We start from the raw sequence: 18932 nt of genomic DNA, 5'->3' as shown, positions 1-18932 counted from the left end.
TGGAGTGTCCAGTTGGAAACTGGATGTACAAACCTGGAAGCTAGAAGAGAAAAATGAACTAAAGATAAAGATCTGTCATTTATGGTTGAAGCTTGGAGATGCCTGAAGGAGAGAATGTGGAGTAAAGGGAAACCCAACATTTACATTATTTTGTAGCATCATTCAAAAAAATTATCTCTTCTTCCTGCTGGGTGAGTTATAACATTATTTTTATCTTTAAGCCTCTATTTTTTACAATAGTGTCTTGAATATAATGAGAGCTCAAAAGGTGGGAATAAATGAGGCATTAATGAATTAATTTGGTCATTTTAAAAAGGAAAAACTTTAACTGTAACTAGAAAATAATATCTTCCTCTTGATCTCAAGAAGAGACACAGGTTAAGAGAGAATCAGGAAAGAGGACTATAGGATATGTGATAAAGAAAAACCACACAAGGGGGGCACCAATCTGAGCCTGAGTGGCATTTCCAATGCAGTGGCCAATCAGAGCATCAGAGAGAATCACAGGAGCCCAGATACTGACCTTGAGGCCACCTGGAATGAGGACTCTTTCCCAAATGTCCCCACTTCTCACCCCAGTCGGTTATAGCTCTATCCCCTTAGTATTGTTCCTGGTCTTCCTCTAATGTTATTTGGAGATCTATTAAGAATGTACTTGTCTTATGTTTACTAACCATGAGTGAAGTAAAACTTCCCTTTCTTTGCCCTAAAAAAGTCTCCTCCAAGCTTCAATGAGTGTCATGTCTGAAGTGCTAGCCACTTCCCTTTGCTCGACCTAAGAATGCCATTGCTCTCTGAGCTGCACGCAAAGGGCCTCAGAGGCTTCCTCCAACCCTCATACAGGAAGTGTCTGCTTTGCTTTCCAGTGGTTCCCTGACCCATGGAGTCTGTGGGCAGAAGTTGCAATTGTCTGTTGCTGGCCCTGAGGTCATGCAGGTAGGAGAGATCTTGCACTGGTCACAGCTTTCCCTAAGGGGCCGCAATGGGAATGAGTTGCTGTGAGAAACCCTGGCAGTTCTGCAAAATTACACGCATCACAGTGATGATTTGCAAAGCCCAGTGTGCTTTCTTCCATCTGCTATTCAGTAGAGCTATTTATTCCAGCAAGCATTAATACAATAAAATCTATCTAGGGTTACTGTCAACACAACTCCCACAGCACTCTCCATTTCCTTTGGAGAACACAATTTGTAGCAAACCTCCACTTTCTCTGCACACTTTCACTCTTCATCTAATACCACATTTTTTTTTCTGCACAGCCTGTATCACTATCCAAAATTATATTGAGTATGTATTTGCTCAGGCATTTATTCTCTGTCTCCTACCACTGGAATGTAAATTCCTTACTATGTCTTATTCACAGATGCATCTCAATGCCCAAAACAGTATCATGCACAGAGCAGGTGCTTGATAGTTACTTTTTAAATGAATAAACCTATCTATTTTTTTCCATTCTCTTTTCTAACTGTTTTCTCAATTTGTGCCTTGGCTGAGACCTGGCTATCCTCTGGGACCATGTTTCCCCTGCATCTTTCTCAAGGAGAAGAAGCTCATGCCCCTACCATCTGGATATCACAGGGCCAGCATGGGGTCATCTCTCTACTGACGTTTTCAGATTGTGACTTCTCCAGCCTTTGTAAAACAAAACAAAAACGAAAACAAACAAAAGCATCAGTCCTTTAACGTTTTTACCATCCTATATCTCTCTTTGTAGCTTTCAACTACTGACTGCCTAGTCATTCTCCCCTATTTATTAAATATTTGGCACTGGAACCTAGCTCTCTTCTTTGTCCTAATCCCCAAGGGGTCTTAATGTCCCTTTGGATGACTAACACCATGACCTCTCTGTAAAAATTACTATACTACCCTCTGACCACAACCGATAGCAGTCTTGTTCTCTCTCTCTCTCTCTCTCTCTCTCTCTCTCATTCTTCATTATTCCCATTGCTCAGGCATTTCAACCACACAGAAACCTTCCAACCTTTAACCTGCTCAACTTTGCTTTACCACCTCCTCCTTGGAGGTCTTCACTTCCTTCAGTTGCTCACTTGGACCATTCTTTTGTCAATATTCTCCACTGTTTGGCTCCTTTGCCCTCCCGTTGCACTGTGTGGAAAGCTCTGGATCTGTCCAAGGTCCACCCTCCCAAACTAAGCCAAAGCCACTGCCGCACATTGATGATATCCAAAACTAACTGGCCCCATGTTTGCTTAGCAAACCTTTCATGTTTCTATAATGAGCTGGCTGACCCATCTCCACAGAAAATATTTCCAGCCTACTCCACTGACTTCAATCTCCTAGCCCATCTCCATTTTCCTCACTTATAGCAAAGTAATAGAAGCTGGGAGAAGGACACTTTCTCAGTTCCCCATTAACCCACATTAAAACCTATTGAAACTTTCTTTATGCTTTCTCTCTTCTCTCTCATTCAATAGAAGCAGGAGCCCACTCTTACCCAAGGCCAGTCCCTCTGCATTTGCTTTGTGTCCCATTCAGCCTCCTCAAGGCTCTCACATCATCAGTCATCCTCAGTCACTTAGTCATACCTCGGTGTGCCTGGCTCTGTGCTAAGGGCTTGGAGTGCATGAGTGAACCCAATCTTCCCCATAGAAGCCTGTGAAGCGGTGGTTCTTATTACTGTTACACCCACTTTATTTAACCATGTTTACACAAAGGGGAAGAAAAATGCTCTATATTCTTTATCCCACTGTTATTAAATGAAACTACTTTTAGTTCTTATTTCATTTCGGCTGAGAAAATCTTAAGAGCCCAAAGGCCTGAGCTATTGCTTATCATACAAATAATATCGCTTATAGTGCTTCTAGTCTTCAGAATTAACAAACAAAAAGGTCTCTGATACAGGTGCCCCCACTCCCTCACAGCTTCAGTGGTTTTGCAACATAAACTTTTTCAAAGAATTCATCTGAGAGGCATTAAACTGAGAACAGCCGCAAGACTACCACTTTTTTTCTGTGCATTATAAAGACCTGTACAAATATCCACTGCTGTCACAGACTTTTCTCTTTTTCTTTTTGAGACGGCGTTTCATCCTATTGCCCAGCTGGAGTGCAGTGGCACGATCTCGGCTCAAACTTCGCCTCCCAGGTTCAAGTGATTCTCATGCCTCAGCCTCCCGAGTAGCGGGGATTACAGGAACACGACACCAAGCCCTGTTAATTTTTGTATATTTAGTAGACATAGTGTTTTGCCATGTTGGCCAGGCTAGTCTCGAGCTCCTGACCTCGTGATCCGCCTGCCTCAACCTCTTGAAGTGCTGGGATTACAGGCATGAGCCATTGCACCTGGCTGCCACCTCCAACTTTTCTGTTCCTAGTTAAAATAAATATGTCATTGCAAAGATTTGAACAAAAGAGGGATCTATTATGAACGTACATTCCTTATGTTTACTAATCAGTGTAAGACACTGAAGATTTCAGAAAATGTTTCAACGTATTGTAGAAACAACCCTGAAAATGAAACCTGTAATTTGTTGTCTTAACTGGCAACTTGTTGCTGTTCTGATTTTAAAACATGCCCATGAATTCTTTGAGACTTTTCTCATTAAGAAGTGGAGTATGATTTTCCTCCCTTTGAATGCAGACTGACATTAGTGAATAGAACGAGGCAAAAGTTATGCTGAATGACTTCTGAAGCGAAGTCATCAAAAGTTATATAGTTTCTGCCTGACTCTCTCTCTCTCTTAGCCCTTACTCTTGAAACCCAGTCGCCATATTGTGGGGAAGCCCAGGTGTCATGAAAAGGCTAAGCAAAGGTGGTTTGGCCAACAGTCCCGCTGAGGTCCCAGCAGAGATCCAGCATCAATCTCCAGATCTGTGAGTAAGGCAGTCATCTGACAAGTCCAGTTCCCACCCTTAGACTCCTCTCAGCTGATGTTGAATGGAGTGAAGACAAGATGTCCCTATGTCCCTACTGAGTCATGCCCAATTACAGATTCACAAAGGAGAATAGATACTTTCTTTTGTAAAAAAAAAAAAAAAGTTATTTCTTATGGAGTGCTGTATGAATTTGCATGCCATCCTTGTGCAGGGGCCATGCTAAACCTCTCTGTATTGTTCCAATTTTAGTATATGTGCTGCCGAAGTGAGCACAGATTAAATGATTTCTATTTTTAAGCCATTAAGTTTAAGGGTGGTTTATTCCACAGCAATAGATACATGAAACATAGATAAATAGATAAATGGAAATAATACTGAAAAATTATTTTCATGATATAAATTTTTCATGGTATAAATACTGAAAAGATTTATTGCTAATTTTGAAGAAGGTAACTGACACTTTTTTTTTTTTTGAGACAGAGTTTTGCTCTTGTTGTCCAGGTTGGAGTGCGATGGCATGATCTCAGCTCACTGCAACCTCCACCTGCCCAGCTCAAGTAATTCTCCTGCCTCAGCCTCCTGAGTAGCTGGGATTACAGGCATGTGCCACCAGGCCCACCTAATTTTGTATTTTTAGTAGAGATGGGGTTTCTCCATGTTGGTCAGGCTGATCTCAAAATCCCCACCTCAGATGATCCGCCCACCTCAGCCTCCCACAGTGCTGAGATTACAGGTGTGAGCCACCGTGCCTAGCCTTTTTTTTTTTTTTTTTTTTTTTTTTTTTTTTTTTTTTTTTTTGAGATGGTATCTTGCTCTGTCACCCAGGCTGGGGTGCAGCGGCATGATCTCAGCTCACTACAACCTCTGCCTTCCGGGTTCAAGTGATTCTCCTGCATCTGCCTCCCTAGTAGCTGGGACTACAGGTGCATGCCACCATACACAGCTAACTTTTTATTTTTAATAGAGACGGGGTTTCACCAACATGGCCAGGCTGGTCTCCAACTCCTGACCTCAGGTGACCAGCCCGCCTCAGTCTCCCAAAGTGCTGGGATTACAGGTGTGATCCACTGCGCCCAGCCAGACACTGACATTTTTCTTTGCTCCCAGATTCATTAGAAAATAAGAAAAGCATGACTCTCCTACACTCATAATTTTTTCAGTAATTTGAGTACATCAATTTCATTCAATTTTCTCTGATGAGAAATAACAGAGTGGAAATCTGAATCCAGGCAGGTTTGCTCAAGAGCTCATGCATGTACTCATACTGTAACCTCGCCCTGTTTTTTCCAACCTGTCCTTCACTGGCTCCTTCCTATCAGCTTTCACACTTGTTTAAACCTGCCACATCTTAACAGTTTCTTTCCTTAGCCCCATGACTCCCTCTAGCTACACCCTTCTCTTTCTCCTCCCCTTCACAGCCAAAATTATTAAAAGAATTCTCCCTACTCATTGTCGCTGTGTTCTCACTTTCCACTCACTCCTGAAGACCCTTCATCTTGACTTTTGCACAATCACTCTTCTGAATGCACTCTGGAGTTTTTAGCTCCTAGATCCAATGGACACTTTTCAAACTTTTCTGGGCTTGATCTACTGTTAGCATCCGACACTGTTGGCTCTCACCCTAAAGCCCTCTTATATAGACTTCCATGATTCCGCTTCTCCTGATTTTTGTTCTGCCTCCTCAGGTCTCTCCTTCTAAACCTCCATTGAAGGCTTTTCATCTTCTGCCTGCCTCTCAAATATCTCTCTCTCGTGGGCCATCTCCTCTCTTACACTAACCTCTCTCTTCATTTCATTCACCTCATAAGTTCATCTTCTTTGTGCTGAAAACTCTGAAATTTATATCTCCATTCCAAATTTCTCTCCTGCACTCCATGTCTGCATATGTAACTGCCCACTGAAATCTTCTACCTGGATGCTCACATACACCTCAAAATTCAACATAGGCAAAAGCAGAGCTTATCATTTCCACACTCTCTGCCCCCAAACTACCATTTTCTTTTCCAGCATTGCTTATGTCAGTGAATAGAATCATCATCCATCAATAGAATCACCACTCATTAGTAGAGACATCTACCAATGGACACCAAAACAGGAAACCTTCGCAATGACTCTCTCACTCTGCCTACAATAAACCACCAAAATCTACTAACTCTACCTCCCAAAGATGCCTTAAATCTATTAACTTCTCTCAAATCTCCTGCAAGAATTGAGAGATGATTAGTGTCTAACAATTCTTGCAGGAAACCACTTGAGTGGCTGTGCCAATAATCCATGCTCCAGTCGGCAGCCAGAAGCAACTATTTTAGAAGGTCAATCTGATCATGTCACTCCGCTGCTTGAAATCATCCGTGGTGACTCCATATTGCCCTCCTGATAAAGACCCGGCTTGTAGCTCACCTTAATGGATTTCCTGATCTGGCTGTGCTCTTTGCTTTAACAACTTGTGTCTCCTTGGAGTGAATTAGCAATAGGCTGCTTATTCTGATTTTATTCCCAACAGTTAGAAAGTTATTAGAAATGCTGGCCTTTTTTTTTTTAATACAAGGCACTTTATAGCCAACTGTCATAATATTGTTATAGTAAATATTCAATTCTATGATATCAACATGTGAGTGGTGCCCTCTAGAGTTACATAGTGGAAACCCTGCATTTCTATATAAGGTGGCCCAATCATTTCATGTTCATTTATGAGAATAATCATGTGCTACATAATGAAGTTTCACTCAATGATGAACTGTCTACACAACGGTGGCCCCGTAAGATTATAATATCATATTTTTACTATATTTTTCTATGCTTGTATATGTTTAAATACACACATACTTACCATCATGTTACAATTGCCTGCAGTATTCAGTACAGTCACATGTTGTATGGGTTTATAGCCTAGGGGCAAGAGGTTATACCATATAGTCTAGGTGTGTAGTAGGCTGTACCATCTACGTTTGTGTAAGTACACTCTGTGATATTCACACAACAAAATCGCCTAATGACACATTTCTTAGACTGTATCTCTGTCCTTTTGTAAGGCAAGACTCTATCTAGAAATAAAAATGCCAAGGCCCCTACCCCTTAGGAGCTCACAGTCTGGTGCCATATAAGAACACCGATAAAGGGGTAAATGTCTACCTACTGCCAGTAGGGTGTGCAGGGAGTAGGAATGGGCTCTGCCACACCTATATTCTCTTGTCAGGATCTCTTCAGAGCAAGAGCTCCCATCCCTTTGGTCAAGTGATTGGCCAGGCCCAGAGGGTACCATTTATATGGTATAACAAAGCTGTACCACAGGACAACACCTTATGGAAGAGGACCCAATCTCCAGAACAGGGAAGGAAGCATCATCTACCTTGAACACTCACCCCCAAAAAACATATTCCTAACTCCACACTAGACAGCCCTGGGCAAAGCACCTCCCACCCCTACTGGATTCCAAACCTTTGGTGTCTCTGTCTCTTGTGTTAGGAGGAGATGTGAACTCTCTGAGCCAAACTTCCCTGAATTTGCATGCGTGATCACCTACTTTGCCTCCCCACCAGGGTGTGGGGGTAATGACTGATGAGCAACCTCTCATAATGAAGATGATTTTCCATGACCTCCTATGACTAACGCACACGAGCAGAGAGCGACAGAGAGGGTCAGAATTTGGCGCATGGTTCCATATAGGAAAGTCAAAGTTTGATTTTCAACTTCCTGTTTTAGTTATTCCCTTTTTCGTCATAGGAACATAAACGTACCAAGCGTCACGTTCCCTGATTGGAATCTAACTTCTGTGGGTCTGACTTGCGACTTACAACAGGGGACTTTATTTTTAAATCATGTGACAAGCACATGTTACAGGTGGTGATAGTAAGGAGGGATTCTGTCTATTCAGCATCAGTGGCAGAAATGGACATGGAAGAAGTGACATTCCGTAGAGGCTGGAGATCCTCAGACTCTTCATAAGAATAACCCACAGGCTGCCTAGAAATTCAGCTTTCTAGGCTCAGCCCCACAATTTTGCAATTTTGTATGAGCCAGTAAGGGGTAGAGGCCTAGAAATCTTCATTTTTAACTAGCATTTCAACTGATCCTGATATAAGTGGTTAAGATAATTTGAGAGCCTCTGGTTTCCTGACAGTACATTTTTAACATAGTAAGCATGCAAATATATAATGTCAGCAGCATCCTCTGAGTTGATGTAAAGGGGCAGGCCATGGAGATAATCTTGGATTTGGGTCAGGCTACTCTTGGGAATATCTGATAAAACATTTGTTGATATTCCTCTCAGCCTGCATAAGAATCTTTCAAAGCCATTGATTAAGCTCTCACTGTTGCTCAACATTGAATTCAGGGCTTGGGAGGGCATGAAGGAATGAGGAGTAGTGTGCGAACCTGAGAAGGCTAGGAAGTCAAACCTTACACTTAGCCCCTGGCACAGAAGCTAAGCCTTAAGCCTTTCTTTGCTTCTCCCAGTTTACTTGCCACAGACTGGGACTCCAGCTGGGCTTCACCTTCCTCTGGAAGTCCTTCCAAGGGCTGACCCTCTCCCTTGGGTTCCTAGTTAGCATTAAAACCACTGAGCAAGATGAAGAAGATTTGAGAGAGCTTGGGTAAGGCTGGCTTTCTCATCTTACTTAGGAGCATCAAATCTTGGACCCCATTCAATTCTGTATGCCCCCTGCCCAGTTCTGCACTTGAACATTGCAGGTGGTCAGTAACATTTGATGAAAGAATGAATGAATGAATTGCTGGCTACACAGCCATGTCAGAGTTTCTCATGGAGGCAGCATAGCATGATGGTCAGGAGTGCACATTCAGGAATCAGTCAGCCTGTGCTTTACCTCCTCCTCTTCCATTTGTTTACAGTGACTTTGGGCACAGATTCTTTGCAGATCTTCCCCTTGAGAGGAAGAATCCATTTCTCTACCCATATCTCCATAAATCAGGGCTGGCCTTGGGACTTGCTTAGACCAACAGGCTATGGTAGGAGTGAATAACATGAGGCAGGATATGACAAAGTGCTTCCAACATTGGCTGGGAGCCCCAGTATCCCATCCACCCTCACCAGCTCCACTTCTGCGGACTAGACCCTTTCTCCACTACTCCCACCCACTGCCACAGTCCTTCCTGACAAATGTGAGCTTTGGACCCTAGGCCTCAAGAGCATTTGCAGCTTCTACCTTTCTCTTTTTGAGAAGCACCACTAAGCCATGTAAGAAAGTCATTCCAGTTTACTGGAGGATGGGCGGACACATGAAGAGCTAAGGCCCCCAACCAACAGCCAGCACAAACAGCCAGACATGGGAGAGACTATCTTGGACTTTCCAGCTGAGTTGAGCCTCCAGCTGAGTGCAACAGAGCCCTGGCAAGATCAGCAGAGGAACCACCTAGTCAACTCACAGAATCAGAAGGAACAAGGAATCATTGATGTTTTAAATCACTGCATTGTAGGTTGGTTCGTTACTCAGCAATAGATAACTGAGACACCATGCAAAGTGATTCAGACATTGACTGGGAGCCCTGATATCCTGTCCACCCCTCACCAGCCCTCCTTCTAGGGACTAGACCCTCTTCCCACTCCTCCCACCCAGTGCCACAATCTTTCCTAATAAATCTGGACAGGGGTCCTGGTGCTAGTCTCCACAGAGCATGACCTCTAAGTAGGACCCTTTTGGGAATCCTATTTGCGTTCTTTTCTTCATTCAGCAAATGTTGCTGAGTGTCTGACACATCATAAATGCTTGTACATGCTGGTAATACACAAACAAGGCAAAAAGAAAATCCTCTGCCCTGTGGGTCTTGCATTCTAGTGGAGGATAAAGGAAAAAAAGTACAATAAATAAAAAATAAATTATAGAGTGTATTAGAATGTGATAATACCATAGGTAAACTAAGGGTGCTGAGATTTGAGGGGGTGCATATTGCAGTTTTAACGGGGGTAACCAGGGTAGGCCTCACTGAGGAAACAAGCCAGGCAGGTAATTGGGGAACAAGTGTTCAAAACACAAGGCTACTGCTGAAGCTCTGGAGTAGCATCGTGCCTGGAGTGTGTCTTTGGAGAATCGTGAGGAGACCAGTGTCTGAAGCAGAGGGTGTGAACAGGGAGAGGCATGTGGAAGAAGGTATCAAAAATAACACATTTTCTCACATAAACCTACAAGCACTCATTGGAATGTGTGCACTGGAACCAGTCTACAAAATGCATAACTAGCTGATACCTATGTCTGCTGTCCTTTATGCAGACAAACTTACATAACCAGTGCTACTTTTTGTATCATGGGTCCTGTGACTGTGGACCTTCAGAAAATGTCTATGAGAAATATTCCAGTATGGAAGAGCCTCTGCTAGAACTCAAGGCTCCCAGCATCCTTTGTCACCCAATTCTGTGACCAGAGCCTGGGCAAGGACATCCAAGGGAATTGGAGGGAATGAGTGTAAAGGAGACAGATTCACAGCAACGTCTCTGTCATGGGGAGAAGGGATCAAGCATTTGTGTGGTGCTCCTTCACATAGGTGGAAAAAACGTCGAAGTGAGTATGTGTCTAATATCTACCTTCCCTCCTAAGCTCTAAAATCCTAGAGAGCAGGGGCTGTGTCCCTCGTGACAAGGGGGAGCTAACAAAAATTGTTACCCAACAGAATGGGCACCCGGACTTCCTGAAGTCATCACAGGATCCAGTTCTACTCTCACGCATTGCGTGGAAGGATACATCTACTGTAAGTGAGGTGGAGATTTGAGGCACAAGGGCTGACACACAGTAGCTGCTAAGTATTTGAAGAATTAAATGTTAGAACTCATTCAGAACCTAGCCCCAAAAAGGCAGTGCCAACATTGATCTCTGTCGCCATCTTTAGCCCAAAGGCCACACTGCAGGCTCCCAGCCTCAGAAATTGGCAGGGGGTTCACGTCTCTAGATAGCGTGGAGTCTGTGCCTTTGAGGGCGGAGATTGGAATCTGCTCTGGGGATAGACTCTGTTTTGGTAGAATTCTGGTGAACCCTTTTAGTTATGCAAATGGAAAATCCAACCAGAAATAAAGTCAGGTAACCCGAATGCCAGTGCTTCAGTCCAAGATGTTAACTTTACTGTTTATGTTCATTACACTTGTTTCTGTCAAGTTCATTTATTAAGTAGTTGTATATTTTAGAGAATTATATCAAGGAAAAGTTAGTATCCATTAAAGTTGTCTTCATTTTTCTTCACTTTTACTGTTTACTCCCTAAATCTGAGTTTAGATTTCCCTAGAACAGACATGCGTTGTGTGTCCTGTGGAGTTTTCTGTACAATGTTTTGAGCAGGTATTTGTAGGGGCTATTGTGATGTGAGATGTGGGCCTAGGATTGCGAGATGAAAATTTGGGTCAAAGGGAAGAGTGACTGGATTTTGAATCCTGGTGGAATGACTTAGGACATACAGGTTATAGGAGACCCTGGATTCATCGCCCTCTTGTGTGAAGTTGTTCCATAGCTTCCTGGAACAAAGACTAGGCCCTCTGTGACTCAACTGCTGCCTACATCTGGAGTCTCTTGTAAGCACGTATGCACACACATACACATACATGGACACATCATGCACATACAGACACACATTCACCCTCCCCACCCACCCTGCTCCTGGTGCTACCTGACCGAAAGCTGGCCACACTGTGTTTAATTGCCTGTTTACTCTCTCTCTGGACCTACCAGTTCATTCTGAGATGTAAATAGTGGATAAGACCTAAAGTGTACCTCTCCCTAGAATTCACATAATAATAACCCTCTAGCCTGGTTAGGTTTTGGAGTGAAGACTTTGGTGTGGTTTCCAGGGAGGAGAAGGAATTTAAGGGATGAGCCTTAGGGCGTGGGAGAATACTCTTGTCATCTCTGAACTGCACCTGTCAGAAGTTGCCTCCATTCCTTACTTTTAAATCCCTAGTGCCAGAAAGTCCCGTCACTATTTCTACCACAGTCATGCAGAATTTGATTCCAAGTGCTATTTGGAGTGTCTTGCAGTCAATAAATATGAGCTTTTATTCACAAGGTCTGGTTTTCCCATCTGCACTATGTGTCCTTCAGTCATAGAGACGTGTCTTCTAAGTCTTTATGTCCTCTTCCTCTTCTGTGCACTGATACAGAATTGGCATATTTTACATGCTGAAAATTTTTTTTAGTTATATAGAGAACATGATTCAACTTGGAACAGCACCACTAGTAAGTAGGAGGAGGCCTGCATTTGCCTGGGTGGTCCATGGGCACAGTTCACAAGGGAAGGGCCAGCAGAAATGAGTTACCGTGTGTTAAAATAATTAATTGGGAAGGTATTAGGCTGAGATGACTCCAGCGTGTTGGGTTCCTGCCTAAGTAAACTAAAACCCAACCCAGAGTGAATGGTCATTGACTAAGAAAATGAAACTTAAGCTTAGCCAATCAGGAACCGCTGACTAACCTGCAACTAAAGATTTTCCACTTAACCAATGATTTTTTTTCTTCCTTTTGCTTCCTGAACAACTTATAAAATTTTTCCGGTACCCCCTGGGTGGAGCCCTGAATCACTTGCAATTTGGCACCTTGTGATTCATGAATCACTCTCTGCTCAAATAAACTCCTTAAAATTTTAATATGCCAAAGTTTGTCTTTCAACACATGCATGAAGGAGATGAACTGGTCAGGGAAGATGAAGCAGGAGTCAGGCTGACTGTGAAATCACAGCATGGAAGCTGACCCCGGGGGCGGTGCTAAACAGAAGTCAGGGAGGGAGAAGGGGAGGGAGGGGGTGGCTGAGAAGAGCTGAGGACCCAGTAGCATCTGTGTTGGCCCAGTGTTGATCTGAGGGGCCCAGGATTAAAATCTGGGTCCTGCCTGAAATACCTGGATGATTCCTTGGGGCCTCCCAGATAAAAACTCCTTTGCAAGGCATTAGCAATCAGGAGCCACCCATCTTCTCATCTGAATTTGCAGCAACTCCTCAGTCCAAGCCCTGGGTCCCAGCCACATTGATGACTCACCTCAGATGTGCTGGGAGCTCTTCTCCATCATCACACCTTCCTGAGCAGCTTTTTCTGCCTGGGATGCCCATCCCCACATTCTCTGCCTGGAAAACATCTGCTTTTTCTCTGAGGCCCAGATTATATGCTCTTTCTTCTGTGAAGCCCTGCCCAGCCCTCCCTGCCAGCTCCACCTCTAGGCTACAATGGCGTCTCTACCTGGTACCATAGCTCTTCTCACACAGTATCATGAATGTCCAATAAGAACCAAGTGATTGGTCAGATGTAGCGGCTCACACCTGTAATCCCAACACTTTGGGTGGCTGAGGTGGGAAGATCACCTGAGCCCAGGAGTTCAAGACCAGCCTGGGCAACATGATGAGAGCCTGTCTCTACAAAAAATTTAAAAAACTTAGCTGGGCATGGTGATGCATGCCTGTGGTCCCAGCTACTCAAGAGGCTGAGGCAGAGAACGGCTTGAGTCCAGGAGGTCAAGGCTGCAGTGAGTCATGATTGCACCACTGTACTCCAGCCTGGGTGATAGAGCAAGACCCTGTCCTGAGGAGGAGGAGGAGGAGGAGGAGGAGAAGGAGAAGGAGAAGAAGGAGGAGGAGGAGGAAGAAGAAGAGGAGGAAGAGGAGGAAGAGGAGGAGGAGGAGGAGGAGGAGAAGAGGAAGAAGAGGAAGAGGAATAGGAAGAAGAAGAAGAAGAAGAAGAGGAGGAGGAGGAGGAGGAGGAGGAGGAATAGGAATCAAGTGTGATTATCCATTAACTTGTTTAAGATTTTGCATTTACTCAGCCTCTTCTGCATTTACCAGCAGCTGTTCTGGCCGCGGCTGACATAAAATTGAGTCCCACCATGTAAACACATAGTTACAATGGGCTAGCCAGGTGATCAAGTTCCCGGGGCACATACAGGCTGTGGAGAAGCAGCTGAGAGAAAGAACCTAAACATTATCAGAGCCTATCGTGTAGCTCCCTTCACACTTAATACTTAGAAGCCTGTACTTTGCCTTCAAGGCCACACATGACCCAACCCTGCTGGTCTTGCTCACTGCCTACTCCTCCCTTGCTCTCCAGGATCCAGCCCCCACCCCAGCCTTCTACTGTTACTTGAACATACCAGCTCCTTTCTGTCTCAGGGCCAACACATTTTCTACTCTTTTGCCTTGATTATTTCTAGTCACAGTTCCTTCCTGTCCATAACCTCAGTGCAAATGTTACCTCTTCAAAAAAGTAAAAAACAACAACAACAACAACAAAAACCTCCCCTGACCCCTCATCTAATATTTCCATTGAATACCTGCTACCCTCACCTTCTAATCATGAAAAGTGCCCTTTCTGTTTTCTTGTTTGTTTATTTGCTTGTTTAGTGTTTCTCCCTTTCAATTATCAGCTACAAGGAAGTTTGGTTTTATTCACCATTCTATCCTCAGCTCCTTAAGTGGAATAAAAATTTGCAAAATGGCATTGAGGTCAGCTGCACCAAGTTTTATATTGAGCTCCAACACGGATAGCCCGTATTAACTTCAGCAAGTTATTTCACTTCTCTTAGTCCAGTTTCCTTATCTGTCAAATGGAGGTGAAAATGCTTGCCTTGAAGAGTCATTCTGAGGGTGACAACAGAACGTTCTTAAAATTGCTGCCCCATGGTTCGAACTCAGAACATGCTAGGTGAATGTTGAGTAGTCATACAACAGAGGGAGAGTGCCAACAGCCTATGCCTTCTCTGAGTCCTGATACCATGGGCTCTCTGCTCTAGCTTGAGCCTGGTCAAATATTTTCCATGTAACAGAGAAGCGTTTGAGCTCTGAGGATGAGTATGAATTCCAATTGCAAACTCTCAGCTGAATTCCAGCCCTGTACTCCCAGCTATATCAAATCACCTCAACTTAGAGACTCCACTGTAACCTTAAACTCAACACATCCAGGACACACACATTGCCTGGCCTTTGCTACTTCTTGCTTTGCACACTCAAGGCACCTGGCAGATAGTGGACTGTACCAACAGTCAACCATGGAATTGTGGATTCACTGTGAAGTATCTGGTAGAAAATCACAAGATTTGAGCTAGAATTTAAGTTGGAAGCAGCCCAGGGCTTTGTACCTGCACGGAGGACACTGAGTTCTACCTGGGGCTTCTTGGTTGTTTCTAGAGGCTCCATAGCAGATGGACTGGAGGAGAAGCTGCAGGTAGCCTTCTAAGAACTCACCAAGTCTCTTGCATCAAACACTGGATACAGGATCAAATGAGGCTCTGTAGTAGTTTTCTATGGCTGCTATAACAAGTTACCACAAACTTAGAGGTTTACAATAACACAAGTTTATTATTTTATAGTTGTGGAGGTCAGAAGTCTGAAATGGGTGTCACTGAGCTGAAATCCACATGTCAACAGAGCTGTGTTCCTTCTAGAGGCTCTAGAGGAGAATCTGTTCCCTTGGCTTTTCCACCTTCTAAAAACCCCTGCATTTGTTGGCTCAAGGCCCCTGACTCCATCTTCAAAATTAGAAGCATGGTATCTTCCAGTCTCTCTCTGACTCTCCCTTCCTGCCTCGTTCTCACAAGGACCCTTGTGATTATACTGAGCCCACAAAGATAACCCAGGATTGTCTCCTCATTTCAAGATCCTTAACATAATCACATTTGCAAAACCCCTTTGGCCATGTATGGTAACATATGCACAGATCTTGGGATTAGGATGTGGACATATTTCGGGGGACATTATTCTGCCTACCATAGACCCTGAGCAGGATGAGCTTGGTTTGGGGGCACAAGGCTGAAACGCAGCTTCCTGTCTCCCTACCAGCTCTGTTCAAAGTAAAACTCAGTACGGGCCGAGGGCTCACTCTCCTTGGTGAGCTGTACTGGCTGCTGGGGCTCTGCTGGGCCACACAGGAACCAGCCAGGCCAGGCAGCAGCCTCAAGCCTGAAGGCGGAGCCTGAGCTGCTCTGGAAGAAGGTGAAGCGTGTGGCCTCTTCACCACCTTTGTACAGTTCCTCAATGTTCACATCCTGTGGGGGCAAGGTGGATGGCTGCAGAATGAGAGTGCTGATGGAGGTGTTAGCCCTGGAGGCCTCTGGGGCTTGGCCAAAAAAGGACCTGACAGGGCTGTTTTTTACCCAAGGGACTGCCTTCTGCAGATTCTAGAGGGCAAGGGTCTTGGTGCTAGGTGCAGAGGGAGATGGTGGAAACCTGAGGGAGTAGGACATGTGGACCTGGCTGGGAATCCACAGATAGGCACAAAGATGCCAGAGCATCCCAGGGGTCAGGCCAGGTCTGCAGTATCCCCTAGAATGGGGAGAGGCCTCTCACCTCCAGCTGTAGGGAAGGCCCCTCTTCTGTCTCCACACATGCCAGGCAGCGGCTCCCTCCCTGGAGCCCCAGGAAAATGGGGACCTTGGTGCGGTACAAGCCTCTGTTAGGAAGTATGCAGATCTTCTCTAGGAGGGAAAAGAGAGAAAAGTCAAGGGACAAAGGAACCCCATGTCGCAGGCTCTTGGCAGGTAAAGACTCAGGTAGGAAGGAACTGGGCATGGGCACACCTGGCCTGGCCCTGCATGCAGACTGGAGGATGAGCCAGGACTTCTGCAGGAGTCATACCCCCTCACTAGGAGAGGCCACAGCTACTCTTTGGCCCTTCTCACTGTCACTGGGGGCAGCTGCTGACCCTCTGCTGGGGAGGAAAGGGAAGAAGAGAAGGGAGGGCCTATGGCAGATGGAGCATGAGGTGGAGGCCCCAGAAGCTCACCTGCACAGCAGTTGTCTGCAACAGGATCTCCCACCAGCAGCTGGCCATCTCTCGTGTATAGAGCCTTCTGGTCTGCATATTTAATTCTGAAACAGTATGACAGTGCTGATGGCCCATTCCCTTTATGCACCACTGGCCCCCAAGCCCTTCCACCTCCATGCTCTGAATCACCACCTTGAGCATTTGGGCGATTTTCTCTCCTTCACAGGTGGTAAGAGGGGAATGATCACTCCCAAGAGCAGGTAAAGACCAGGCCAGCCCTAAAACAAGGAAGGTCTCCTGTGTTCATGCTTTTCAGAGGCTGTGCTTCCTGCCTTCTCATGGCTTGGGGAGGCCTTCAGAGGAGAATGGAGAGCCAATGGCCTCTGACAGAGGGGTAAAGAAAATGTTCCTGGCTTCCTGAGAAATTTCTTAGTGAGGCTCAGATGACTTTGGGATACAGTGAACCTTATCCTAAATTTTTTGGGCCTGCCCTAATTGTTTATAAATGTTTATTCTCTTTAGTACAGAGATTAATTGAGTGTATACTGAAGTGTGATTTGCTTTTCAGATATTTCAAAGACTTCAAAGTCATGCAGGTTATTAGCTCAGTCACCTAGTTGGTTTCAAAGATGCCTGTCAGCTGCTGTCAGAGCTGGAGAGCTCTCATTAACCTTTTAGGGCAGAACCTCTGGACAAATTCCACCACCTCCAGGGGATTTTGCTATCTCAATAACAGTTAATGATAATACCCTTAGCTAATGACTGTACATGTTTAAAGCAGGTTCACTTGTACAGTAAAAATAAACTTCCGGAAAGATCCTGGGCTTGCTAACTGGCATTCCCCCTCCCACCTTGATAACGCAGATGTGACAACTCACATGCCAGCAGCATTCTATTTGGAGACCAGAACCCAGATTAGATGCCCTGAAGTGCTGACATCTGCTTTGTCATTTATGTGCTTCCTATGTATGTGTCTTGCTTCCCAACCAGGCTGTCACCTCCTTGAGACCAGGACTGCTCCCCACCCACCTTGTCCAGGACGCAGCCCTGGACATTACAGGGTCCATGGGAGGAGCAGAGGAAATGTATCCCAGAGTAGTCTTTTATTTTTCTCATGCCTCACCTCCTTCCTGAAAGGAGCTTATGACAAAATCACAGACAACAAAGTAGTAAAAGATAAGGAAGGATGCAAATCTCAAATGAGATGAAATGTAAGTAAGTGTTAGAAGCCCACACTGGGAGTAAAGGCCACGGGGACCACCATCAAGATGCTGTCATTGAGATTCAAAACTTTCTGAGATTTCAGAGAGACAAATGGAGCAGCATAGAGGACATGAAGTCTGATTCCTGGCTCTGCCTTTTGGTAGCTGTGTGACGTGGGGGAAGTTATTTACCCTCTTTGAGCCTCAGCTTCCAGATCTGTAAAATGGGGTTAATAACACTCCACTTATAGACTTTCTGGAACAGAGATGAGGCAGTAGATTGGCTGGCATCTTGCAGACGTTCATGAAAGAGCTGTTGCTACTGTGGTGATGATGAAGCTTAATTATGGGGCACTTGCAATTTCTAAGGTGGGAAGGAGCCTCATCCTCTGACTCAGCATTCCTTTCCTCTTCCCACCCTGACCCCCTGGCTGGGAAAGCAGGGACATGCCAGGACAACTTACATGTAGTATCTTGCCATGGGGAGGGAACACATTCCTGCAGTCAGTGGTGTCTGGTCCTCACTGACGGGGAGGAGAGAAGGGCAGTTAGAAAAGGAGGCTGGGTGAAGCCAGAGGCAGACATGCTGGGGCTTAGAACCACTCAGCCATGGGCTGCACGGGTCCCCCAGGCCATTCATCTATAATTGGCCTGCCAGAATCCACCAAGGCTTCCACCAGCCCAGCAGGCTCCAGGCAGCTCTGCCTCTCCCTGACTGAGGCTATCCGGGAGCAAGCCCAGCCACCAGGGATGTGAGCCTGGGATGTGTGTGCTTGCGCTGGTTCTGAGAAACTGGAAAACAGATTCCCCCAAATAGCTGAGCCACAACACTTCCCAGCCCTGAGAGTGGGGTGGAGTGTGCTGTAGCCTCCCTCACAGTTGGAGGATAAGCCCAGCTCAAACCCAGTCCCACTGCCCTGTTGGCCAACAGGGCACCACACCCCCACCCCCATAACTAGCCAAGGGTTAGATAACTAGAGCCCAGACTGAAAGAAGAGAGCACAACTAGAAGGGGTCTCCAGCAGCAGTGAGGCTTGTGGGGTCCCCCCAGAGAGTGGGAAAACATCATTCCTAGCGACTAGAAGTGCTTGGCCAAGACTGCTGAAAACAGCCCATCCAAACTCCCCCATTCTGTTCCAGATGGAAAATGGCACAGTGAAGATAGTGGCCCTGTACAAATGCCAGGCCACACAGCTTCACATGACTCTGCTCCTTCCC

At 45.3% G+C, this 18932-nt stretch overlaps 1 protein-coding gene and 1 pseudogene across 1 annotated transcript; both read right to left on the bottom strand.

Annotated features, from left to right (window-relative positions):
• Positions 1–3990: 3990 nt before the first annotated feature.
• On the bottom strand, positions 3991–4109 carry LOC112132252 (U6 spliceosomal RNA; annotated as a pseudogene).
• Positions 4110–15087: 10978 nt separating this feature from the next.
• Positions 15088–18631, bottom strand: IL1F10 (interleukin 1 family member 10). Its single transcript, XM_002811796.2, has 4 exons — positions 18179–18631; positions 16531–16616; positions 16095–16222; positions 15088–15793 (listed from the first exon to the last, which is right to left on the bottom strand). Exons 1-4 carry the CDS (start codon positions 18352–18354, stop codon positions 15581–15583), a joined length of 603 nt encoding a protein of 200 aa, XP_002811842.2. The 5' UTR covers positions 18355–18631; the 3' UTR covers positions 15088–15580.
• Positions 18632–18932: the final 301 nt, after the last annotated feature.

This window comes from Pongo abelii, chromosome 12 (assembly GCF_028885655.2).
Source record: "Pongo abelii isolate AG06213 chromosome 12, NHGRI_mPonAbe1-v2.0_pri, whole genome shotgun sequence".
In the NCBI taxonomy this organism is placed as follows: domain Eukaryota; kingdom Metazoa; phylum Chordata; class Mammalia; order Primates; family Hominidae; genus Pongo; species Pongo abelii.
The sequence above is the reverse complement of the archived record's forward strand: the minus strand, read 5'-3'. Positions and strand labels throughout refer to the sequence as shown.

Excerpts from the sequence above, each read along its gene's own strand:
- IL1F10 (XM_002811796.2), bottom strand. The coding sequence starts at position 18,354 with ATGAATGGCCTGGGGGACCCGTGCAGCCCATGGCTGAGTGGTTCTAAG. Across the intron at positions 16,223-16,530 it reads TGCAGACAACTGCTGTGCAG|AGAAGATCTGCATACTTCCT; the intron begins GTGAGCTTCTGG and ends TTTCCCTCCTAG. Across the intron at positions 15,794-16,094 it reads GGCCTTCCCTACAGCTGGAG|GATGTGAACATTGAGGAACT; the intron begins GTGAGAGGCCTC and ends TTGCCCCCACAG.